The sequence below is a fragment of the Mycteria americana genome, chromosome 11 (assembly GCF_035582795.1).
Source record: "Mycteria americana isolate JAX WOST 10 ecotype Jacksonville Zoo and Gardens chromosome 11, USCA_MyAme_1.0, whole genome shotgun sequence".
NCBI classification, from domain to species: domain Eukaryota; kingdom Metazoa; phylum Chordata; class Aves; order Ciconiiformes; family Ciconiidae; genus Mycteria; species Mycteria americana.
This window is the reverse complement of record NC_134375.1, coordinates 1,912,580-1,938,607: the sequence shown is the minus strand read 5'-3', so window position 1 is coordinate 1,938,607 and position 26,028 is coordinate 1,912,580. Positions and strand designations below refer to the sequence as shown.

The 26,028-nt window shown below is 50.1% G+C and overlaps 1 protein-coding gene across 3 annotated transcripts in view; it reads right to left on the bottom strand.

The window, feature by feature from the left end:
- Nucleotides 1–12,208: 12,208 nt before the first annotated feature.
- Nucleotides 12,209–26,028, bottom strand: part of PHF2 (PHD finger protein 2) — an 86,815-nt gene continuing 72,995 nt past the window's right edge. For 2 of the 3 annotated variants that reach the window (XM_075513927.1, XM_075513928.1), the window contains 5 exons: nucleotides 19,467–19,744; nucleotides 17,642–17,737; nucleotides 16,606–16,715; nucleotides 15,125–15,386; nucleotides 12,210–12,535 (listed from right to left, as the gene is read on the bottom strand). In XM_075513927.1, the coding sequence (XP_075370042.1) occupies nucleotides 12,447–12,535; nucleotides 15,125–15,386; nucleotides 16,606–16,715; nucleotides 17,642–17,737; nucleotides 19,467–19,744 (835 nt within the window). In that variant the 3' untranslated portion in view covers nucleotides 12,210–12,446. Of the gene's footprint in view, nucleotides 12,536–15,124; nucleotides 15,387–16,605; nucleotides 16,716–17,641; nucleotides 17,738–19,466; nucleotides 19,745–26,028 lie in introns of all 3 variants that reach the window. The other variant, XM_075513929.1, reaches the window with a different exon arrangement.

Genomic DNA, 26,028 nt, shown 5'->3' with positions numbered 1-26,028 from the left:
CGAAGGAGCACACGCTATAGAGGTACAAGCAACACACGTACCCTTTCAGGGGAGGCGCAGTGGTAGGAAATGATGGCGGTGGCGGTGTGACGTGGCTGGCGGTCCCGCGGTTCTGATGGCAGCGATCGCAGTGCCGTGCTCTGCCCTTACCAGGACAAAAAGCCCTGCCAAGAAGAACTGGAAGCGGGATGCTCTTAGGCTCAGAGTCAGTCCTCCAAAACTCAAGGCTATCCATTTGCAGGCACAGAAAGAGGCATGCTAACGTTGCCCTTGCTCACAGTTCGCCAGCCTTTTTGTCTAGTGCAAGGTAAGCATGAATCAAAAAACCACTTGCTGCCCAAGTTTTACAGATTTATTTCTCCCCCTGCTCCTCATTTAGCAAACCAAGATTGTTAAAACTCAGGAAAATATTTCATGAGGCTCCTGTTGGGTAATGACTGAGTTGGTGTTGCTCTTGAATAAAAATGATAGACGAGGGAGGTCAGAAATGGCCTAGGACAGGTACAGCTGTTTTGCCATCTAGTTTTGTGAGTTACGGGTTATCCAGCCTTGCCGAAGCAGAGGGGTTGGGGGAGATTAACTGTGGTCTTTCTCAACAGTCATTGTCTGGTTATTAGTGTTCCTTAATGTGTCATTGACAGACTAGTGGAAGGTTTTGCAGCGAGCGCTGTACAGATCTGCAGTATCAATAGCACTACACAAACAGTGAGTTTCTTTTGACAGCAAACACAAAATCTGTAGAACCAAAGCGTGTGCTCCTTTTAACTCTGGGCGCCAAAATAACAAGGACTTTTGATTTACTTGCTCATTTGCTTTTATTATAGGTGACTTGATATTCTGCATAACAAGGAATGTGCTCAGAGGAACGAGCCATATTTTCAGATATGGAAGAATTATCTGGATAAACGTCATCCTTTCGCCCATCTCTCTGGTCTCCTCCAGGCTCATAGCTCAATAACTCTGGCCTGCCAGAAGAACTGACGAAGGCACCCAACTCTTTGTCAGACCTTGCAGTGTGCCAATACCCTCCATTCCCAGTAATTTCTCTATATGTAACAGGATAATTTACCTTTGATGACCTGAAAACCTATGCCCTTCCGCACGTATCCAGTCTTACCCCATAACCAACCCAGCCTCTCACCTTGTGGTCCCATTCTGCAAATGACAACTCGGTGAATATCCTTTTGTTTGTTTCTCTCAGGCAATCTTTGCTTTTTTTCTTCTCCTTTTTTTTTTCTTTCTTGCAAGCTACCTTCTGTACATGGAGTAACGTGCCTGTGACAGTCATGTCCCTCCCTCTGAAAGGTCTGGTTTGACGTTCTCAACATATTGGGCTCTTCATAATAGAAAGGGTAGGAAAGACTTCTGTGGACTTTTTGTAAACGATGTATTAAAACAGGCAGCACATCATCTATTACATGTGAGATTTATCAATGTGAGATTTTTAGGTCCTTGCTCTGTATCTCTCCCCTCTCCTTACGCATGGCAGGAAGTTAGCCACCTGGGCCGATGGCACCGAACCCTTACAATGCATGCGGGTGCTCTCCAGAGAGGTCTGGGTATTGCGGGAAGGCCTGGAAGTAATAAGAAGAACTCTTCCGTCGCAAGGATGAATTAGGTCAGTGTGAGTGGCTGTAGGCGGCATTCGCACTGTGGTACCAGCTGGATAACTCCTGAGATTCTCCCCCTTCTGTGGGGAGGTGCATGCTGAGCTGAGCTGACCTCTGGAGAGCAACAAGCTGATGGCTGGCAGCTTCCTTGATCCAAAGGCCATTGAGGTTGATGGAAAGCCTCAGCGCTGTGACTCTGGCAACGTGGTGTCAACAGTTCACAACGATGAGAGTTTGCAGAGTACTTTGGGGAGTGCCCGCTTGGCTTGAATGTGAAGGGTGACTCTGACAGCGGAGCTCCTCCTGTCATTTCAATGGATTTGGACAGTTGGTGAGAAGGCAGCCCACACCACCACGGACACACGAGCAGTCACCAGAAATGTTCGCCACAACAGCATCTCTAGGAGACGCATTTTATAACTTGTATTCATATCATGTCCTATGAAAAGTCAGGTACGGTAATTGTGCTTTCTCTCCTTTTCACCTAAAAAGCGATGAGAAGAGTCACTTTTATCAAGAGGAGAGTGCTAAATGCAGAGCCAGGACAGCTCTAGAACATGAAGGGCGCTTGGGCTGCACCAAGAGGAAAGTTTCACGGCTTTTTCGCACTGGAAGTACACCTGGAAAGTGCACAGAAACCGGTCAGGAGAACTCATCATGCTGTGTATGCTACTGCTAGCACGAAGGGTAAGTGTTCCTCCAGCATGGCACAAACAAGACATCTGCCCTGGCCACTAACACCACACGCAAGACAGGATTGTTCTGCCTGTAGGTCAGTGCTATCTCAACAGCGGCGATGGGTAGGAATCCAGCTCACCACACTGTTAGTCCTACCTGAAAATACTCAGCAGGGCTCTGGAAGGAATAGAAGTGCAAAGTGATAACTGGGAGCTCCATGGAAATGCGACTGCAATGCGGGGGGAGTAAGCCACGGCGTTTTGAGAAGCATCAGACATGAGGACTGAGTCATTTTCATGAGACAAACCACCATATAAACAGGCCCCATCTGATGTTGTTTCCTCTTCATATGCTACTGTACCCAGCTAAAACATACTGAAAACAAATAGCAGTTTCTTAATTGAAGTTAATTGCTTTGCCTGGATGTATTTAATTTGCTGTTCAATTTTAAGCATTGGACAAACAAACTCTAGCATTAATCTTTTCTTTTTTTTTATAGCTAATGTTCCTTTCTGTTCCTCAAATCATATTTGTGACATTGTGCAGAAAAAGGAGAATCACCACGTTCTTGGTGATTTACAGGGTTTTTTCCCGTTGCACATAGCTCAGAAGCTGATGAAAAGCTGTGACTCGTAAGGTCACACATTACAAAGCAGAGTTACTTTCTCTTTGGACATTTGTGGCTAGTGCCGGCTTTCGCCAGTGCTGGAAGCTGGTGGCCTAAGCAGCAACCAGAACCTTCCTGCAATAGCCCTGGATCAAGAGAAGGTTGTAGACGGAGATTTAGAAAAGCATTAACGAGCATCATGGATTAAATCTGCCTGGATGTTAGAGGGGCAAAAAGTCAATTTACAGTGGTTTTCAAATGGCTCTGAGATGCACAAGCTACGATGAAAGTGTCTGGCAATGAAACAGTGTCTTGGAGAAACTGAGGTGTGTAGCTAGAGGAAAAGAAAAGTTTCCTTTGTCTCAAGAGCAGAAAAGTCACCTAATGCGATGAAGGTTTAATCCCTGCAGATGGTCTGAAGCCACAGCATCTTTATTCTCTTCTCACTAGCATCTGTCGAAAAGTTGTCATCACTGCTTATGCCAAATGCCGGACAGGGAACAATTTGTGTAAAACCTGCTCAAGATAACAAGCTCATTAATAGCTTATATTCTCTGTAAGCGGCCAAGGTACACTTAGCTATGACAGTTTTCTTTCAGTGGGCTGGGGAGCTGTTATCAGCTGTGACAGGGCAGAACGGGTGGAATGCGGGGAACAAAAGCCCCACACAAAGGGAGCACTTTGGGTCTGGAGCGTGTCTGGCTTCCTCTGGCTTCCTAGAGGCCACACAGTGACGGGCGTACGGTGAGATTCTTTACTCTAATTAATATTTCATTCTCAGAGAGAGTTTCAAGTTATCCCTCGAGAGAAGTTAAAGGTTTGCACATTTTGAGGCAACGTAACGAGGCTGGTGAGCTTGAATTAAGAAAGTATGTTGAAAGGAGCTGTTACAGTCTTTAACCTCGGCCAAGGGACACGTAAACCATACGGTATTAGTGCGCTTTTTTATTGTATAACTTGTTCTATGTCCTATTTTACAGTCTGTTCCAATAAATTTATACATAAATGCTGCTAGGAAACATTCACCCCTTCTTCCCTTTCTACCTCCTCTGGACTGGGGCATCTGATATTCCATATTCTGTGGAGGTGTTTGTTTTCCAAACCAACCCACCAAATATATTTTATGACAGCAATAAAATAAAGTGGCTATGTGGCTGGAACTGCTGAGTTCAGCAAAGAAAGTGAAAAAAATGGCCAGTGGAGGAGAGTTTCTGCTGCCAGCAAGTGCAAGGAGTCTAGATAAAGCAGGCTGGTGGGTCATCCAGCCTTCACGGTGAGGAGCTGCGTGACACGTGGGTGCGGGGCTGTACAGATACGGCAGGTTGGGCACTGCAATAACAGAGTCACATCAGTCATACCGGCGAGATTATAACCACCTATGTAGCTAAAGGATGAAACTGTGTCACTCAGCGTAGGCCTCATCTTTGGGGTTGTCTCTGCAAGGGAACGGGAAACAGAAAAGCTACTTACTGGCAAAACAGGCAGAAGGGATTCCTCTGACCTCCCACAGCAAGCCACTGGCCAACCTGGGAATATCGTCCGGCTTTCAGCCCACCCGTCTGGGGCGAGCCCACGCCGTCAGAGCCGGGCTGTGCAGCAGCGCGCTCCCACCCTTTGCCTCACGTCAGCGCTCGCCGGGGCCTGCCTGAGGCTGGCCAAGGGGACGGGCACCGGCTGTGGAGGGAAGTTCTCCGCAGAGCTGAGCGAGAGCGGGTGGCCCTGCAAGCCTCGGCTGGTTGGAGCCACGAGATGGCTACGGCACTGTCTCAAAGCTGAGCTGCTCCATCCAGCGTTTTCTCATTCTCTTCGCCACGGGTTACTGTTAGGCAGCAGTCTTCTAATCCAGCTGTGATTCCTCAGGATACAGCTTGCTCGAGAGAGCAAAGTAATTACAGATCTCAGACTTGTAAACTGGAGGTACAGTAGGAAAAATGATGCCACTATGCGTTGAGTGGTTTACCTATGAGCTTGTCAGGTGCAATTTGAAGAAAGCCCTCCCTGGCTGTGCACAAAGAGAGAGAGAGGCACTTAATCCATCTAATGGCTCCCATGACATTGATATACCATCTCTTTCATTGCTGTGTTAAGGACCTCTCAAACATTCTGCTCATGCATCACTGGACGACATTATCCCGGCGTGTTATGGCCACCAGCACACCTAGGTGAAAAAGAATGCTGTGGTGTCCCCGGGGAAACCAGTTAAATTATTATTGTCCATTCATCAAGGCAAAGCCCGGACCTGTAGAGACTCCCTTGTGTGAGGGGCCGTGCTCGCATTTTTTGCCCAGTCTACCACAGTGGTGCACCTCACTTGCATGAAGTGTCTCGCCTTCACGCCCCGTAGCGCTGCACCTTCTGCTTTGAGCAAGACGTTCCTACACAGCAGCATCTTGTTTGTTCAGCCTGCCAGCAGATGGGGGGGGTATCGGTCTGCTGGGGCTGGAGGTACATCATGGTGCTACAAAAGAAAGAGAAAAGGCAGAGAGGAAAGGAAGGAAAGGAATTTTGGGGGTCAGGGACTTCTCAGTAGCTCTGAGTAGCACCACATTAAAGAGGGATCCAGGTCTGAGACGGGCCATTTGTTCCACATCACAAATGCAGGGAAAACAAATCCTCTCTGGGACAGATGATCCCTGTAGCGTAAAGTGGACCAAGACTGAAGATGTGTGGGAGGGAATACACAAATGGCCTTGTGCTAAAAGTCCTCCGGTTATGTCTAAGAAACCAACACACAGACTTTGTGTACCTTCCTGATGGAACCAGCACCATGAAGCAGACCCTGCACGCTCGCGTGGCCCTTATGGAGGCCTGCAGCACAAGTGCAGAGCCTTTGTGAAGCGACAGCAGGTTTTGCGTGACCACAAAGCAATGTCTGCAAAAGACTGGTGGTCACAGCAGAGGTCTGGCCCATGGTGCCCGCTGCCCTCTCCCAGCTAATGGTGAGAAATGAGTGATGAACGCTGTTATGGTACAGGCATGAGGCTCGCGAGCAGGGTGCCGTGCGGAGCTGAACCAAAGATCCTGAGTGACCTCGGGAAGAAAGGGTGCATCGTGTTTTCCCCGGGCTGCCCAAGAAAGCTTTTTAAACAGTAAATGAAGGACTAGTGTGAACACAAAGCCTTTTAGGACATGTCTCCTTGTCACTTATATGACTGCTAATTATTAATTTGATGGAGCTGAAGGTGAGAGGAAGACTCCTGGTCTGCACACGGACTGCAAACACCTACCGGTGTGCGAAGGGGCGAGCCAAGCAGCGAGCCGAGCCCTGCCTGGCAGCTATCGGCTGTCATGCGCCTTTCTCCGAGAAGTGAGCCATGGAGCTAAACGTCTAGTAAATACAGTAAGCTGGGCGAAAGAAGTATGTAAAGTTTGACAGAAGAGCGACCTAAAAATGGGCCTCAAAGTGCCTCTTCCCAGCAGACTGGAAACAGAAGGAAATCTAATTAATTATAATTATTACACTTTTAAGAGAAGAGGAGAAGCAGACTTTCTCTCATGATATACAGAGAACAACTTCAAAACTGTTTACACAAATGCTGTGAATTCTGCGGGGTGGGTACTACAAATCCATGTCAGATGTTAATGGAAAGAATGGCGTTTGTAGCGCAAGATGGCACCGTGCCACTGTTTTAAGTAACAAACAAGCTCTGCAGTGCAGTCAGAGTCTGCCCCGACCAGAGATGAAAGATGAACGTAGGGTCTGCGAGATTAATGTGGGGCTGTGCCAAATGTCCGGTTTTGAATGATTCTTGTCAGTTTAAAGACAGAAACAGTAGAAACCCACACGTTGTTAGCAATCGTTTACCAGGAGCAGCCAACAGCCTCTCTGCCTACACGTGTACAGAAATTACCTCCCTGGCAATGGCATCCTTTGTAAACTGAGCAGTAGATTTATGAATTCCCAGTTGCCAGTCACTGTAAAAGTAAAATGTAAGGTGCACTTATTGTCCCTCCTGCAGGTAGCTCCACACTGGCAAAAAAAAAAGAATTAAAAAAAAGAAAAAAGAAAGAAAGAAAAAAAAAGAAGAAAAAGTATTTCACCTGAGTCTGCAAAAGTGCCCAATACAGCACCCGTTAAGCGTAGTGAGACTACCCAAGGGTGTCAGATTCCTCAGCCACCTTAGCAGGAGTAAACGTGGAACACTCCGCGGCCTCTTCAAATGCCTGTGGGGAATGTGAAGTGTACCCTTGCTGCCTGTGGAGCTGGGCAGGCGGAAGGCAGGAGGATCTCCGCACAGCTGACCTTGGAGCGGAGGTTTGGGGCAGCAGTCGCCAAGCACAGCGGCAAGACAGAGGGAGCTAGGACAGTCTGGGGGCTGCTAGAGGTATTGCATGCGGACGGCAATTGTACAGGCTGTATTTTCCGTGTGAGATATCATAAGGAAAAAAAAGGTTACTTTTTTGTCTCACTGGCACCCAAACAGCTTTCACTTGTACTTGCTCAGAGGCCCGCTGGAGAGCCCTGCTGAGGAGCTGGAGAGGGATCGGACCTGGGCCAGGCGTCCTTTGTTGTCAGCACGAGGCTGCTGTGTTGATGGGAAGCACCGAGCCAGCCAGAGGGTCAGCTGAGCTGGCCCCTCCGTTTTTGTCTATGCTCTAGTTTGCGTAGGATAAGAACTTGTCAAATGCAGAGCCCTCTGGAGTTTGTCCAAGAAGGGGTGGAAGAGCTGCCTGGAAATGGTGTTAACTGCACAGGGTCAGCGGCCCATCTGTAGAGATAAAGACACTATTACAGTTCTACCAACCACGCGTAGTGAATGCCAGGATTGAGCTACACACCCCGTCAGTTGGTGCATAAGCATGTGACTGAAAGACACGGACCGTTCTGGGGCCCAGAGGAAGCGCAAAATCTGTGCAGGCAAAGGAAGCAATAACAATTCAGGAAATAGGCAAGAGATTTGAAATGACTGGACAGAATCATGGACTGAGGAATGATTTATAACAAGCCACTGCATGTTCACAAGATAAACCAGGAGGACAATGGCAAAAAGCCCCTGGCAGCCCAAGAGGCCAGCAAGGCAGTCCCTTCTGAAATGTCATCATGGAATTACCCAAGACGCAGCACGTGAAGGATGTTTGCAGCACTGGCCTCAAACCTTACTACTGGCTATGGACAAGGAAGGGTAAGAAATGCTTTGGAAAGTGTAAAGACACTGTTCGAACTTCTGATGGCCACGCTGCATGTATTGGAAACCACATTGTCCAACGATTAAAGTTGCCCATCCTGCTGCCGTTTGGAGGTGTGTCTGGCACCCCAGGCCGGGAGGCAGGGCAGGCTGACCAGCGTCCCTCAGCAGGAGTGCACAGGGGCCGCGTTGCCTGTGGACAGCCCTGGGCCTATGTTGCTGGAAAAGCGTCTGTGCTTGCAAATGAGGCCAGCTCAGGTTCTTGGTTAAGATGAAGCATTTGGGCTCTCCTGTCCATGCTTTCTAAAGGCATCCAAAGGGGACTTTGCAAAAGCTAGGACCCTCCCGGCTGAATCTCAGGGACACGGGCGGTCAGGTTCTGCACTGCATTGTCCCATGCCAGCTCCGGGCTACTGCAAAGGGGAGCTGCAGCAGCAACTGTTAGCTCTTGTCACCGGATGAGAGCTGCAGCTCTGTACCGATTTCCCCAAGCACGGGGTCTCCTTTGGCCTGTACCAGCTGCGCACTGTCGTCGCTTATTTCTGAGGGTGTTTTCTGCACGGACTGAACCAGAGCCGTGCAGTGGCCTCCTCGGGTGCTGGTAGGTGTACATGGGAATGAGTCACAGGGCATCCTCAGCTGCACTGTATAAACCTGGTAAACAAAGGCTGTACGTGTCACCCAGCCTCAGGAGGTGCGAGGCATTTTATTACAAGCAGCCCCGTTTTGTAGGCTGCGGTTGTTTCTGAGCTGTGAACTCCCCCAGCTGGTGACCGCCTGCTATTACCAGCAGGCTCCTTCCCTCCAGCCGAAAGGCGGCTGCGAGGCCGCACTGCGAGGCCAGCCCCCGAGCGCGGCGGCGCTGGGCACGTCTGGTCGGAGGGAAGCCGCAGCGGAACCCGGGCGGCGCAGGAGGAAGCGCGGCCGCAGCCCGCGGGGCGGGCGGCGCGGCACCGGGCCGTCCCGCGGTCGTTTGTGAAGGGGAACAAGGTCAGCGTGTGCCTACGGACGCTCAGTGCTTGGTGGGGTCTGTCCGTCTCACAAAGTCTGAGCGCTGGGGGATGCTGGACGGGAACGTGGGGGAAGCCAAGCCCCCAGCAGCTGCGGGCACAGCGGTTTCTCTGTCAATGCGCTATCAATATCCACGAGGGAACGTCGCACTCAGACCATTTCGAAGTGTGACTTCAGAGAACGCAGCCACAAAACCTGGCCCGTGCCACACATTTCAGGTCACTTGCACATTCTTTCGGGCTTTGTGCATAAGATTCTCTACACATAACAGATCACTGACCATCCCTGATGGAGCTTATCTCCAACACATAAAAGCGTCAGGAACACTGCTGCATGGCATACATGGGAAGGCAGCGTGTACCAAAGAAACTGCTGTTGGCCTGCTCAGCGGCACGCACCCTCACATGGGCTTGGAGAAGCTGGTCATGCTGCTGCAGTGATGCAAGGGGCCAAGCCAAGGTAGGGGTTTACAGCCAGCAAACATCGTACTCCTGACCCACTCTGCGTTCATGTGGGCACCAACCTGCTCTAGCACTTGAAGACAGAGGTTGCCAGGAGCCAAAACACCCTTCCAAGAGGAAAATGAAACAGTTCCTTTTTTGGCTCAAGGTGAGCTTCTCACCAGCCCAGTGAGCCAATGCAAGATGCTCGCTGGGAATACCCAGGCAGGAGTGGGAAGGTGTGGGGAGGCAGGCAGGCCACATCCCTGCTGGCAGGGGTTTCCCCACTCCTGGAAGGAACCCCAAGTAAAGGTGGGAACTAGGTGGGATTGGGAGCTCGCTTCGTGGGAAGCACCATCTATCGAAGCACTACCGGTTTTGCCTGTGACTTTGTAAGGAGCTAATGGCCAACATTGGACTAAGTCCTCTGCTGGACGGCAGTGAGAGAAGACCAAAGTGCTGCCTCTTTTGGTATGTCCACCCACAGCCTGGCTCCCCACAGGAACATTCCCTGGGCCCCCGTATATACTTGCCATGCTGTCCTTGGCCAAAAGCTTACCCTCGGCTGAAAGTAACTTCTCAGCCTTCCTTCAGATCCCTCAATCCAAATGGGTTCTCAGAGCTTTCCCCTGGGAAACTCTGTCTTCATCCACTGACCACATGTCACCACTGCCTGCCTGGTTTAAAAGCTGACAACATCTAACTGGGATCAGTTTTGCGATGCCTCATACTGCGCATAATATCAGGCAACCACCTCTCCTGCGCACACACGGCCTTTGCATTTGCCTGCTGCGCATCAGAGACCCAGGACAGACACACGGTGGAGATATTTCAGAGGCAAAGCCTCCCAAAAAGGAAGCAATCCCTCAACAGCACACCTGGCCTTCTGTCTTTCTTAAGAAATTACTTACAATGAAGCTTCATCGAAAGGCAACCTGTTTGAAGAGATGTGGCCAGTGAAAAGATCTGTATTACCCCATTGCGTCATTGTCATCTAGTAGCCAAACACAACGTGATTGAGGTTTGAGGTCACATCATGCTTACCTTTAGGTAGAGCACTCTGCAATGCTAACCGCGAGCTGCTGGGGCTGTCAGAAGGGGTAACAGGTAACTCTGTGCAGGCCATAGTCAGCTCGTGTCACTGCCAGCATAGTGTGGTCAAGTGCTGGGCAGCAGCTTACGCGTGGGCTATGCGAATAGCCTTGTGCTAGGAAAGAGACCTGCAGGAGCAGCAGCAGTTGCACATGTCTGTGGGTATCACATTCAGCCTCCTGTGACAACCAGTGAGCACTTGGAAAACGGCCCCAGGGACAGGAGGGTCAATCTGGAGAAATGGCTTAAAGTAAATGGTGAGGTATCTGATGTTTCAGTGAATGAAAAGAAGGGGAAAGCCTGCAGCACCTGGTGACCTCCAAGATGGAGGGAGGAAGCAGAGGGAAACGAGTGTGTTTGCTTGTCCAGGGGAGCTGGACGATGACAGCAGTGCTGAGCGGTGGGCAGACTTGTCATGGTGGACCTTGAGGTATCTGACCAGGACGCTCGAGGCCATGCCAAATTAGCCAGGGCTTCTTGTGCTACAGCAAGCAGAGGTCTTGGTAAGGGTTTAGGGTAGCAGAGGGGGCACTGGCTTAGCACCCTGTGGTATGCTTGTAAAGGGGCAGCGGAACCCCCGCCTGCCCTGCTCCTGCTGAGGAGCCGGCTGAACAGGCAGAGTGCCGTGCCGGGCTGCCTGCCCTCCCTTGCCTGCTGCAGGTCCCTGCCCACTGCTCCCGCCCAGCCGGAGGGACCCCCACGGCTGCCTCTGCTCCCCCACCGAGCCCACGCACTGCCCCTCGCCGACCCCACAAAAAGGCCAGGCCCAGGCGGTTGTGTACAAAACCTGAAATAGTTTACTTTGCTTTCTTTTTTTTTTCTTTTTTTTTCTTTTTTTAAACTTTGCTCTAGGTTTACTTAGATTTCGTGAACTCGATACAAGAGCATTTGATATGAATCGGTAAATAAAACACCGTCATAGATAGATAGCCACGATAAACTTTGTTAGAAATGTACATGTCGCGAAAAAATAATAATACTAATAATAATAATCATAATAAAAAAAGCCGGCGTGACGCCCAGGCCGGCGCGGCCCTCACAGCCCTCGCCCACGGCCGCGGGTGGCTCTGGTTCCCCGCGGGCGCCGCGCCCCGGTAATGTGTGTATATAAACAAAGCCCATAAGAAATGTACAAATATAAAAAGCTACAAACATTAATAAATTACATCGTCACAAAACACGGAAACACTCCACAAGGTGCTAGTAAAATAACTGTCTCCCTCCTCGTACAAGAAGTTACGCAAAGAGCTGGTACCGGCGGGCGGCGCCCCGGAGAGACTTTCCCCTTATAAAAAACCGGTGGTGGTTATTCCAAAAGCTATGTACAAGCTACATTCTAGGAAAAGGATGCCTCGGGAAACGCAGCTACACAGGGCGACGGGGGGTTGCCTGAGAAACGCGCCCAACGCCTCACAGCCAGCGCCTCAGCCCAGCGCCTCACAGCCCAGCGCCTCAGGCCAGCGGCCGCCGCCGCCCCACGGCCCCCGCCCCGCCCCAACGGCCCCGGCCCGGCCCCACGGCCCCGGCCCGCTCCGCCCGGCAGCGCCGCCCCACACGGGCCGCTGCCGCCCCTCCCTGCCCGCTCGCCGGGCGGGAAGAGGCGCGGCCTGGCGCGGCGGCTCCGCCCGAGGGCTGGGCCGGGGCGGGCCGGGGCCGGGGCCGGGGGACCGGCACGCTGCTCCGCGGCCGGGGTTAGTATTAACTTTTTGCGGCTAGTCACTCTCAGCACTCTGAGAAAGGACATCTATATTAAAAAATATTTATAGCAGGATTCTGTACACTCCGACCGCTGAAAGTTAAAGGGATTATTGTCGTGGTGGCAAAGAGTCAAGCGGCGGCGTCCCCGGGCCCGGCGCCGCCGGGCTGCCCGCCGGCCCCGCCGCTAGAGCAGCAGCTTCCCGTTCCGGTGGATCTTCAGGATCTTGCCGAGCCGCTGCTTGGCCGTGGCCATCCCCTTCTTCGTGCGCTTCCCTGGAAGGAGAACGGGGGAGCGGGGTGAGGGCCCGCTCCCGCCCCACACCGCCCCACAGAAACGACCCCTCCGGCCCCACACCGGCCGCCGCCTTCCTCCGGAGCCCATCCAGGCTGCCCCGCGGCCAGCCCTGACCCCTGCCCAGCACCTCCGAGGCCGCCGCCACCACCCCAGCCATCGGACAGGGCTCGGCGGGGAGCACAGCCTCCGCCGACCCAGCGCCAGCGCGGCTGGGGCACGTTGCCGACCTGCGCCCGGGGACACGTCCCTCTGCGCACACCCCGCCCAGGGTGCAGGCTCGGCTCATCCCTTCTCTGCTGGGGCTCCTCCTGCCTCCGCAGTGCCAGCCCTGCTGCCTGTGCCCTCACCCGGCCTGACACCCGACCTGGCTCGCCGCTCACGGGTGACATATTTGCCCACAGGGCGACAGTCCGAACCCAGCCACGCCAGCACCGTCCCACTCCTCAGTGCCTCACGGGAGAGGCTGCACAAGCGCAGGCACCCCACAGCTCCTCGCTCCCGGCAGGAGTTATGGTGTTATAGTGCCCGCCTTTACCATGCACCCGCACGCTCCCAAGGGATCTCTGGGCACCCCTCTGCCATGCTCTAAGGGAAACCTGCAGCACAGGGATGCTGAGCTCGCATGCCACCCTGAGTCCTGGGCCAAGCACTGCCCCAAGGATGCCTGGTCCCTTGCCCACTGCACTGAGACCAACCCACGCACCATTGCAGCTCCACGTTTCTTCTTGTCCTCTCTTCCCCTAACACTAGAGAGACCACCTGCATCCAGCCTTGCCAAAAGGACACTGAAAAGACGCACACACAGACACAGACACACACACACACACTTCCTTCCTACAGATTCACGCTAGCGCGAAGGCACTACACCACACCCAAAGGGGACAACATTCCCTGTCCCCATACCGATGAGAGGACACCACCACCACGAGCCCAGGTCCTTGCTCATGAGCTGTGCAGTTCAGTGAGGTCTGTGCTCCCTGTGTACTGGTCCTCAGGGACTGGTGCAGCTGCCGCAGCTGTTCACTGCCCCACTACTTCCCAGCTACCACCTCATAGCCAGAAACTCCCCCGGTCGCCAAGGCACCCGGGACTGCCAGGCACAACACAAACCCATGCAAGCCTTTTCTCTGCCCATCGTGCCGCCACTGGTGCACTCTTGTGCGATAACCTGCAGAGACTCAGCTCCTCTCCACTTCTCCAGTCTGCGCTAAGTGCCCCGGCCTTAAAGACCATGACAGTGTGGGTGACACTTTCCATGGGAAGTTTCCTCATTTCTCACCCTTTTGCCTCACTCTTTAAGATACTTTAAGACCCCCGCAGTCCCAAGGCCCTGCACAGGAGGCCCTGAAAGTGCTCCGCTCCCTGCGAGGTCAGCCACTTGCTTTCTTGGCACACGGCTCCTTCCCTCCTTTGAGGACTGAGCTACCATGGGCAAGGTGTGATCCATGTGCCTGGTCAGGCTCCCTTCACGATGCCCTGACTGGGCCGCCCAGCTCACTGGCCAGACTGGCGTTCGGCTCCATTCAGCACTCCTCTTCCCATCACATCTTCCACTGGCTTGGACCTGTTTCACTAACGCCACCATTTCACCACAAAGACACAATTCCAGGCAAATACGTTCATTCCACTTCGGTTCTGCAGACAGCCACAGGTATTACCAGCTCCTGGCAGAACCCCAGCACCTACCACAGGCTATGCACATCCTCCTGTACGGCCCATCCAAGCTGCTCTGATGTTTTACTGTTTGGCAGGACACCATGCACTACCTCTAATTTGCTCCACTCAAATATAAGGGAACGCAGGGAACATCTGCCACGTTGCCTCACTTTTTACATCAGGGCCTCTCCCTGTGGAATCGCACTTAATCGTCACACCACACGGTGCCTGTCCTCTGTCACGCTTTCTGAGCAAAGTTCAAGCAGAGAATAGGAGGTCCTAGCCCAGGCTCCAGGAGAGCCTCAGCTTTGCAACGCTTTCCCTACAGCAGACAACAAGCGACCGTGACCTCTTCCTCTCTCTTGGCTTTGGTTGTGTAGCTGTGTTACTCCCAAGGTTTGATATTCCTCTGCTCCCTTGTGGCAACGCCCAAGACAGGTTTGCGGATTTGCACTGCTCTACACCCGCTGGGTAGGATGTCCTCATGTACATGTCAGCACACGTACTGGTGTACACCACCACCCAACCACAGCAGTGCCTGACCTAGCCCTGGGCAGAACGGCCTTCATGGATGCATCTTCCCCTGGACAAGGCTTCACCAGACAGGCTGGACTGTGACGTGACCACTGCAGGTGTTCCTCAGGAGCCTCGGGGCATGCTCAGGAGTACTTCCTAGCATGGGATGCCTCACACCCTGCAACAAAGAGCCCAGCAGCAAAACGCACATTTGGGCCCACAGTGCCAGGACAGCCAAGGCCATGGGCCCTATCTCTGACCAGATCTGACCTGCCGAAGCACTTCTACATACCTGTGACAGACACAACGTGTGAGGGCCCTGCAAAAGGCACGGATTACATGACCAATTCACCCTTCCCCATTCCTACACCATAACCCCAGGCGCTTCCTGGTACCTTTGGCGGCGGCATTGTTCTGCGAGGATGATGAGGGTCTCCTCTGTGTGAGGAAAACACCGGGTGCCATCGGCTGCGATCCCCTGTTAGGCTGGGCGACCCCAAAGGTGCTGGCCCCTGCGGTGTACTCGTGATCTGTGAGGCTGCTGGCATGTGACTCCAGCTTCGGCTCTGGCGAGCTGCCTTCCTGAGCCGGTTTGTTCGCGTTGTTGGTTGACAGCTTCTTTTTGGTATTTTTTTTCTTCTTGCCTTTTTGTTCCTCCTTTAAAATGACAAACATGAAGCTCAGATTAATCCCCAGAAGACCTTTAGCTACGGCAAGGGCCAGCGGCGTTGCTTAGAGTCCTGATACAACGAAAACCCATGAAGTTTGCCATGTACAAACTGCTCAGGGTCTGTTCCGATACCATCTCACTCACAGCTCGCTCTGCTGCACGCACACGCTTGCCTTTCTTGCATCTATGTATGCGCTTTGTGCAGAGCCTCCTTGTTTGTTAACTCTGCGTACACTGCGGCGAGTGGGAGGGAGCCAGCCAGGACCAAAATGACCCTGCCTTGGGAGACCAGCGTGGTTTTGCATGAACAAACCTTTCGATGTTCCACAAAAACTGGCACCTCCTATCTTCAGGTATCTTCATACACTTTCACAATAGCATGGAGGATATTAAACATCCCACTGATTCACAGACTCTGCTTCCTGCTAGGACACACACATTATCTCTCGACCTGTAACTGCACTTATACATACATACCATGAGAACTGTCACCATCCTGTTTCCCTTGCCTACCTTCAGTCTGCTTCTTGATGAAACCCTGCTACCATCCTTAGAGCTCTTCTACTCAACTGTACACACCACAGAAGCCCAATGCCACCAAAACTTGCATCTCCAGCAACTTGCCAAGGTGTCTCGCCAACCCTGCTCCAGCAGACCTTGTCACCTTCGCGCCTCATGGTGTCACATTGCTGGGGCCTATGTGCGTTAGGCGCTTAGCATCTATCTGACCTCTTCAGAGACCGGACACTTATCAACACCCAAAGTGCCTCAATATCTTTGCTAAATTGACCCATAGTTACCCACGGTTCGCCAAATCTTTGGAAGTAAATCCTTATGCTTCCCAGCAGCTGATTTCCACAGACAAGGCAATCACACCAGTCAGACTCTCAAATACACATCAATATGCGGTTCATGCGCACTCCTTTCGGGCAGCCTCCGTCTGTCTTAGCCTGGGAGCTACGCTCGCTCACTCATACTTCTCTACACTTCCGATACATCTCCTGCTCTGCACTGCAGCATTGTCAGATACGCTGCAACACTATTGGACTTTCACCCTATTTATTTCCCCTGAGACTGCTGAGCCTTGTGTCACTGGCATGAACAAACACTGAGGAGGACTGGCACTGCACTGCTATTTGGGCGTGGCTGCTGCTGGGGGAGAGGGCTTTCATTTCTTGACAGCTACTACTTCTCAAGCAACCTCACCTGCTGTGACAACTTCGCAGCAGCAGCGGCGAGTCCAGTTTCAATGGAGGCGACTCTCGTGCCCTCTCGCACCGGTCTGTCTTGTCGAGGCACTGAGGGGCCAACTCGTGCTACAAGGAAAGCAGATGCAGGTGAGGCGTGCAGAATGTGCCCCTGTGAGCAGCATAACCACATACTGGGCAGCGAGGCTCTGCCCTCCTGAGCAGGGAGGGCCAGGGATGCCACAGCCTCTGCCCTTCCTTCCCCAGGATGCGTGTGGAGGCAGGAGGTGCCAACAGCCTCCAGTCACAGTGGCGTGGGGAGAAGCTCCCAATAAAGATGTAACACAGCTGAGCAACTTCACTGGCAGCTGCAGCTCCCTGAAGCCAAAGCCACGGGAGGTTTCTGCCTAGACTACGGATATGACCGACTCCCGCAACATTTCCAAATGGACAGTGTTCACCGCCCCATCAGCTGGGGGTGGACATGCAGTGCCACAAGCTGATGAGACATGGGCTGCTTGTCACACACACAGCAAGCTGTGAAGACTCCCCTGTTAGAGGGCCACATCAAAGGGGTCTAAGGACCCCCTGGCCTGTCACTGCCTCTGGTGAGCTGCAACAAAAACACCCTTCCAGACCACCAGCTTTGGCTGAACCTGGAGGAGACCATTCCCACACTCTCTCTCATTTCTCTTTACACAGTCAACACCTGAAAGCCACAGCTACTCAGCTGTCTGGGGTTTCACTGTTATACCACTGCTAAGGTGGCTGCCAATTGTTCAATCACCAAGAGTGTGAAGAAAAATAAACCAACAACCCACCCAGGAATGACTTTTTCCTGCCAAGTGATTGACAGAGGAAGGCTAACACTGCTTGGCATGAGTCCCAGTGCATGATATCACCTCCCACGGTGCTGGAAAGAATTAATCCCTCATATGATAAAGAAATTGCTAGTTGTGGTCTTACAATTTCCACACTCCTTGAAAAATGGCTGGTTTTTTCGGGACCTGCACAACTTAGCCTGAGTCTGGGCAGCACAAACCATATGGACTTACCTGTTGGACTGTAAGGGGCATCATCTGAACTTTTCCTTTTCTTTGATCGGGATTTGAATACTGGATTATCTTCATCTGATTCGAGAGAAGGGTAAACTACAGTAGGAAACAAAGGCAATAGTTTCAGTGTAGGAAACAGCTCTACCCTGCATAGAGGCCCGCTTGCTCTGTACAGGCATCACAGCTAGAATAGCAAGGTCCCCCAGAGGTACCGCTGAGTGGTGACACAGCCACAACACTCAGGGGACTTTCTTCTGCTCTCATCCACACACTACACCTGGGAGCTGCTGTCATTAACTCTGACAAACTACTTTTAGGATACACAATGAAACTTCTCAGACGGGAAAAATCAGTCTCGTCTGTGGAGCGGCAGCACAGCTAGAAGAGGCACGAACAGGTTTCTTTATCGCAAGTGAGACTGGTACTGAAGCCACATCAGTCAGCTGCTTCATTCAGCACTAAACCTTCCTGGTCCGTATGACTCCCGCACACTTAGGCAGAGAGAAATGAGACATAGTGTGAGTATCCAAAAGATGAACGTGAACCATTCTACCAAAGGACCCTTCACAGGCCTCTGGGATAAACACCAACTTATCTGTCTAAATTTTGTCCCAGCCTTTACTATGAAGTTTCTGGGTTTTTTTTTCATGTGCATTTGATTTTCATGCCAGTTGCCATTTGTTACATCACTACTGATTTTAGCATTACTGTGGCATTTGGCCATTGACACTAGAAGTCTGCTGATCAGATGTGGCACAAACAGAGCCTCTGGAAACCAAGCCTGCTCACAACAAAGGCTCTCCATTCACTGGCAGCACAGACACATAATGAGCAAATCCACCCCTCAGTAGAGCAGAGCCTTGTTCACGTGTGGCATCTGCCTGTAAACCACACCCCTGTCCAACAGCTTCAGGGAGCTGCCCTTTCCCAAAGGACCTTCCAGCACTACCACTGCACCCCAGCACGTGCAGTGCACTCTAAATGGCTGGGCAGCCGCCTTCTGCAACGTGTCACAGCATCTCCATTTTGCCTTGGCATCTCTGTTAATAACGCAAAAACACGCACTCCATTTTGCCAATCGTAACAGATGATTTCTGATGGCCATGCTTGCTGGGGAGACTTAAACACACACATAGATTCTCCTGTTATGCAGCATAAACCTCTACCAACTTCTTGCCCAGTTTGGGACTTCAGGCTTTCCAGTCCCTATCAGTCTTCACATGATTACTTTTCTTCATTTCCTCACTTCTTATATTAAAAAATGCTCCTGCAGATTATTATGGCAGAACTGATATAACTGGTGCAAACTGGCTTTGTCCCCATTTCTGCTTCAGATGCTTGCATTCTCTGCCAACACTCAAAATACCATTGGATCCCTTTTCCAAGTACAAATTCAACTTCTCACTCATCTTAGCTAGATATTTTATTGCTACTGTGCAGACAAGGACATTTCTGTCATAAGTACCAGTTCCTGACACACACCTGGGACAGTTTCCTGTTTCTTGGCTGACTGCTGCAGTTTCAGTGGGCTTCCATGCCTCTTAAGATCTTCTGATTGTGACATGCCTCAAATACAGTCTACCTGGATGGCCACATCACCGCCGGCTCTGTAGTCAGACTACCTATCATACAGCGTATGCTTAATTTTGCTGTGCAGACCTCTTGTTATTTGCACTGCTCCTTACCAACATGCCCAGTCGATTTCAATGTGACAGGAAGCGAGCAAGCGTATCATAAGAAACATGGGGGGTATTTTCAAACATGCACAAATATGTACACGCATACCCAGGCACACGCTCACTCAGACTGCTTCGTTCGTACTTACCGTAATCTGAATCTTTAAAACAGGCATCTAAGTGGTCCTGATCTTCATCGTAATCTTCGATGTCAATACTGTTCTTTGTGCTTTTCTTTAGTAACCGCTTGCCGGCATTTTTGTTGCTGCCACCACCTGTTTTTTTAGAGTTTTGTGTGGAGATGGAGTTATTCTTCGCCTGATTGGTACCCCACGACGTCTGGAGGCAGGACTCTGACGACTGGAGGTTTGCCATCGATAGCATGCCCTGGATTGCTTCTTGCGTGCTGGGTGAGGCAGGTGGCTGACTGTGGGAAAGCATTGAGAAATACAAGAGCTATTAGCAATTCCAGAAAAACACAAACCCTTCACAAACAGTTGACTCCTTTCACTGCAGTGTTGCTAGAAGAGATTTCCTGATTACTGCCCTTTGAGCAGCTGGGCATGCCACAAGTGGCACTGGTTATTTTTATGCTAACAGCAATATCACAGACAGCACATTAGATTTGGGGTTGCTGCCCCAGAAGCCAGGAAGCCGTGCGCCGCATGGCTGGGCATGTGATGGGCAGCTCCCTGGGGGCTGTTGTCGCTGGTGGGGGAGGACAGGGGTCCGGTAACTTTTCAAAGTCTGTAACAGCATTCCCAACAACGCAGTGTCTCTACTACCAACTCTGAGGGCTTATGGATCAGCACTGGAGGGGGATGTCATGGTGGGCTTCTGCTACATACTGCCAAGCAAGCAGAGGAAGAATTGGAACAACTGGAAGGAAGCTCATGATCACAGGCCACAGTTCACACTGGGGGCTGTCACCACTCCAGGATCTGCTGGAAGAGCAACGTGGTAGGGCACAAGCAATTCAAGAGATTTCTGCAGTGCATTGGGAGGGTTTTCTGATGGGGATGGGGGATGGATTGATTATGGGAGATGCTGGAGAGATATGGACTGGATGGGTGGACTACAGGGTGGGTGGAAACCTTGCTTTCATTGAACTTGCTTTTTGGTATTTTATTACTAGCTGTCAACAGGCATGACACATCTACCACAGAAATAAATACATCCCTACAGAGTAGGCTGAGGTCAAACGATGTGTAAATTCTGACTGGCATGTACGCTTAGCAAGGTGGGAAAGCACGCTCCCCACAATACAGAAGAACGTAGAAGAATGATAATCTCATCAGAGAATGCCAGACATTAATTCTGTGACAGGCAGAACACATCATCAAATATTTCCAGAACTTTGAAGTTTGGGCAAATAGTGAAATGCAAAAAGACTTGCCGTGGTAATGATATTTTTTACAGTTATGCAATAGAAGCCACTAACATACAGCATTTCCAAGTAAATTAGCAGTACCACATCACTTTCTCTTACTTGATCTTAATTTAACCCGCTTTAAGCCATTACAGGACTCTGGATAGAGTAACGTACAAGACATAATGGGAGTTTCTGGGCACTAATTGCATTTATAAATAATCCTGAAAATGAGTTAAGACTGCTGTTAGCAGCTAGCAACTCAACGAACAGAACATCGAAAAACTTATTTAGGAAAGAGACATTTTAATCCCTTCATTATCATGCCAGATGCCTTAGCCTTCTCCCTGTCAAAGGCAGATTTTGCACCATCTATAAGAAATTAACATATTTTCTTTCAATTTCTTCCCCCAACTGTTTTTGCAAACACTGGACTCTCAAAACACTGCAAACAGACCATCAAACACTGACCACTAAATGGGCAAACCAGAGAGGAACTGCCTTAAGCAACACAAGCTTCAACAAATAAATTGTGGAATATGATCAAAACCAGTGGTTCTGAGAGTCAAACCACAACCTGAACGTGTGGGTGAAATGTCTCAAAGAGACAGAGCTGCACACGAAGCAAAGTGTTTCTCATTAGGGCATGCGCTTGCGTGTACTTCCATTAGAAGTATTTCAGCTTTCTAAGCCAAAAAAAATTCAAGAAGAAACAGGAAGCAATTTTTAAGCTCTGGAAGGGCATATCCCCTTTCTGTAGCTTCAGCAATGATTAAAAAAAAAACCCAACATTTATGAAAGTAAACTATCTGTGAGTTACAACTATGACTTAAAAAACATTTAAAATGAGCGCAGGAGGAGGAGCAAAGCAGCCAGAGTGCTTCTGCCCCCGTGCTCCCTTCCCAGCAGCTGGCTGGCAAGGGCCCTTCGAACACACTGCGAGGTGGCACTTGGCGATAGCACAGACCCTGCCACTGCTCTGCAAATCCCGGCAGCCTTGTTTTCCTTTCCGCAAGCTAAACAATGGTGTTGAGGATGAACAGAGAAAAGGACACTTTAACAAACTGACTGGTAGCAGTTTGTGCCTTTTGCAGTGGGCTCCACTTCAGCATTTTGCATGGCCTCGCTTTTCGGGATTTTATTGGTTCCTTTTACTCTTGTAAAGACAAGGACACATAATTGAGACCTTAGTTTACTACAATAACCATTTGCTGCCTAGCAAGCATCTGGTGATTTTCAGCTGCGTATAGTGCAGGAACTGAAAGAGGTCCACACTGGAAACCGCCAGCTTCCCCTGCAACACCCAGCACCGCGTGGTAAACCTCGGTGCAGCCGCCACACGGTCCACAGGCAAAAGAACCACTCAGATGGGCCAAAAAGCAAGGCCAAAGCAGCACGGTGGCCGCCTGAATGACCCACAGGGCTGGGCTGTGGAGGACGAGTCTGAGGCATGCCAGGCCCAGCTCCCACCCAGAGCCCACGCTGAGCTGCTACGGAGCCCAACGGGCCAAGCTTGCACCCATGCTGAGCAGCCTGAGCTCGCGAGCCTGCTAACGAGCCACGTGCATCGTCATCACCAGCAACTGCCTTTCTGCTGCTGCTCCCGAGAGCTGAAACCGGCAGCACGTTTTCACATTATTAACAGGGAGAAGCACCATAACAGAAGGGAAAATTTGCTGTTAAAACTCATCCCAAATAAAATCTCGCCCAGGGCTGACCAGCCTGCAGCGCTGGTCAGGACAGTGTGATGAGGAGCAGGGAAGGGCAACTCATTTCAGTGGGAACCCGAGGAAGAAGACATTGGTCTGTATGGCACAGATGGCTTTGCGCCCTACACACTGCTCTCTGCAACTATGTGTTGTGTTGGGGTTAAGCCTCGGGGCCTCAGTGTCCCAGAACAGCTTGCCGTTGCTAGCAGTATCTTCATCAGGGAGGAGAGCATAAAGCATCCCTTCAGGCTATGTTCTGGGGCCTTCGCATTGCCTGCATTACCCGCCTAGACTTGACAAGAGCATTGACAGCATGTTCCAGAGCAGGTAGCAATAGGCAAACGGCCGTGATTGTGATGAGAATACACACAATTCAGCATGGATGACTAAGGTTTTACCTCCTTAGTTGAGGCTGACCCCTGCGCTGTCTAGGCACAGGAACGATCCCAACACCCTGAAGCTAGGAGAGGATATCATACAGGGAGCCGGTGCCTCACTTTTCACAACCAATTCTAATACTGCCATCTCTCTCTGAGGGTTCAACATCTCTAGGCAGATCATCTCCTTCCTTTCATAAGCGATTACCGAGCCTTTCACCTATATCCTCATATTTAGAAATTTAATTTATTAATTTCAGCAGAATATTACTCATTGAGGGGTGCCTTCTTCCCCATTCTCCATGCTGCCTGCACTGACGGGCAAGGCGGAGATGAGAGACAGTAAGCTCACTAACGTCTCACCTCGCCTCTGAATAACTATCGCCCAGTCTCATTTTAAGATTAGGGGAAAAACAGATAAGGGCAAAGGAAAGTCACAGGAACCACTGAGCATTTTCTAAATGGAAATAAGAACTAACTTGAAACAAGAACTATCTCATGGGGTTACAGAGAAGACAGAGCCAGACCCTCCTCTGGCACAGCAATAGGATGAAAGGCAGTGGTCACAAGCTGCAGCAGGGGAAATCCCAACCTGACATAAGAAGTAAAGGTCCACACTGAGGGTGGCCGAGCAGCTCACACAGAGAGGCTGCAGAATCCCCATCCCTGAATATATTTAAAACTCACCGGGGCAATGCCCTGAACAACTGGGTGAAACTTTGCAGCTGGCTGTGCTGTGAGCAGGCGGCTGCACTAGGTGACTTCCTGAGGTCCCTTCCAACTGCTGTTACTCTGGAATACTTCAAATAAGAACCGTTGAAAAACAGTTGTGCTTCTAAGGGGAAGGCAGTAAGTTACCATCCTCTCTCTGTGATAGTATTTCCCTGTCATTTCTGCATTTCCCCTCACCCTACCTGTGGCCAAACGCAAATGAACCACACAGAAGTGGAGCCAAGACAGTAATGACTTATCAATATTTTGGAGAAGTTATTGTTGTATAAAACTATGGAACTCAAATAATTTCAAGTACAAAACCAGTATTTCCTTCCATTTTTGAATCAGACCTGGAAACAACAAATAATTTTGCTCAGTTAAAGATCATGTGACTGCCAGTCCCTCCAAGCTTTTTTCCACACTCCATTTCAATTCTTTCAGAGTGTTTCCACATTTATAGCAGCCTTTCTGCAGGACCTCTGTCATTATCTCTCCCCATCTCGCTACCATTGACACAAGCACAGGAGATGCAGCTCTCTAGAGCAATCTAGGTAATGCCATCAGAGCATTTGGTTTGGTCAGCTGCAAATAGCAGTCCAATATTTTACAGAATAAAGTTTCACACAATTCAGATAAGGTCATTATCACAAAAAGCCCTGACCGGCTTCCTAAGTTACCGCTGGGGTTCAGCAGCTCTGGCGCTGGTCTGACAGGGCTCCACGCTTCCCACTTGAGAGCTGGCTCTCATCTGCACAGACCACTGTGTGAGCAGAGGAGATTCCACATAGACCTACCTGCCCTACTGCTACGTGGAGTATCCAGAACGTACATACATATATATATATATGTATATATATAAATACACACATATGCCTACCCTTTATCTGCCTTACAAGTAGAGAAGGACGGAAATTGTTCCTGAGAGTCAGACACGACCACATTGGCATTATATTGCGACACAGTATGTTTGCATATCATGTTTCTTCCATTTTTTTAAAAAAAAGCACGTTATGGCCATTTAAAAAGCCTAGCATAATTATGAAATGAAACATAGTAATTGCATTTATCAGGAGCTTTTTTCAATCAAGCTGCAACACACACTGCCAAAGCCTAATTGTTTATACAAGAGCCAAAATTGATATGACACATTCCCACTAAACTACCACACACAGTGTAGTAATTCATGCAGAGTTTAGTTACGTGACTGCATTTGCGACTTTGATTTCAGAAACCACAAAGTCTACAAATACACTGGGTACAGAGCCCAGGCTGAAGGGAGGAAAAATGAAAGGCCTGAGTCCTACTCCATTACTGAGTGGCAGTTTTAACCCATTACAGACAGCAAAAGACACCTCCCAAGCAAGGAAGAGAATCTTTGAGGACCATTTCTTTATCCTGTTTTTCCTGCTTACCCCTGCATTTCTGCACATCGTAAGCAGGCAGCAAATCATGTTATACATGGAATGGTTAGTAGCGTGAACATGGCCAAGGCAGATTTCTTTTAATTCTTACAATGGTTGATACATTTTCTTATTTTATACCAAACTTCAAGCATGGGAGTCATATTACACTGGCAACTTTATTCCCAGAGTAGGATACACCTAACTACCTGCCGACATGTCTAATTACCTGCCAAAATGTAAGTGTAAATTCGACATAAACACTATTTCCATTACGCACCATAACACAGAATGGAAAAGGAATTCACGGGAACAGTCAAATAGACAAAAGTGCCAATGCGATTATTTCTTTTGAAGAGCGGGCACAGAGTTGGGGCCAAATCTCAAGAGATCAGGAAACTCTAGAACCACTGACCCACTTGAGCTCAGACAACAAAAAATACTGTATTTCCTGGGAACTGCAGGCACATTGGTACCTCTCCCCATACCTTCCACAATCACAGGACGTGGTTGGCTGTTTTGATCAACCACTCCTTGCTAGGGGGAAGGCAGCAATGGAGGAAAAACAGGACTAAACTGAGATTAGCACTCTTCCCTAGAAATAGCAGCCTTGTCAAGATAAGCCTTCTAAGGACATGTAGTGACTATATTACTTGATTTTAAAATCACTGGCTTTTTTCACCCCAATTAGGAATGAAAAGAGAACTCTTACAGGAGACTTGGCATGCACACCTCTGTTCAACACAGAGATGAGGATCCCTGTCACTGTGCTGCAACAAGTAATAAATTCTAAATGTTGATGCACAAAGGCAAGACTGTCTCTCACAGAGCTGCCTGGTACTTCACAACTGATGTACCCTGCATGAAGCCAGTCTATATAACATGATTTAATCTCTTGCAACCATCTAAGCTGTGAAAGAGTGAATTGCTTAATAAATTGAGAAGGTTGAACCAGAAGATGTTTCTGGTTCAGCAACACTCCCTCCTTCAGATTTCTCTGTAGCTCTGCCACCACACTGCAACCTTAAAAAATTCCATCTTCTCTCTCAACATCAAAAAACCTATCCTTTTTTTTTTTAACTCACTGATAAAATTTGCTTTTATGGTTTCCCTTGGTAACTTATTCCATATGTTCCCCTTTG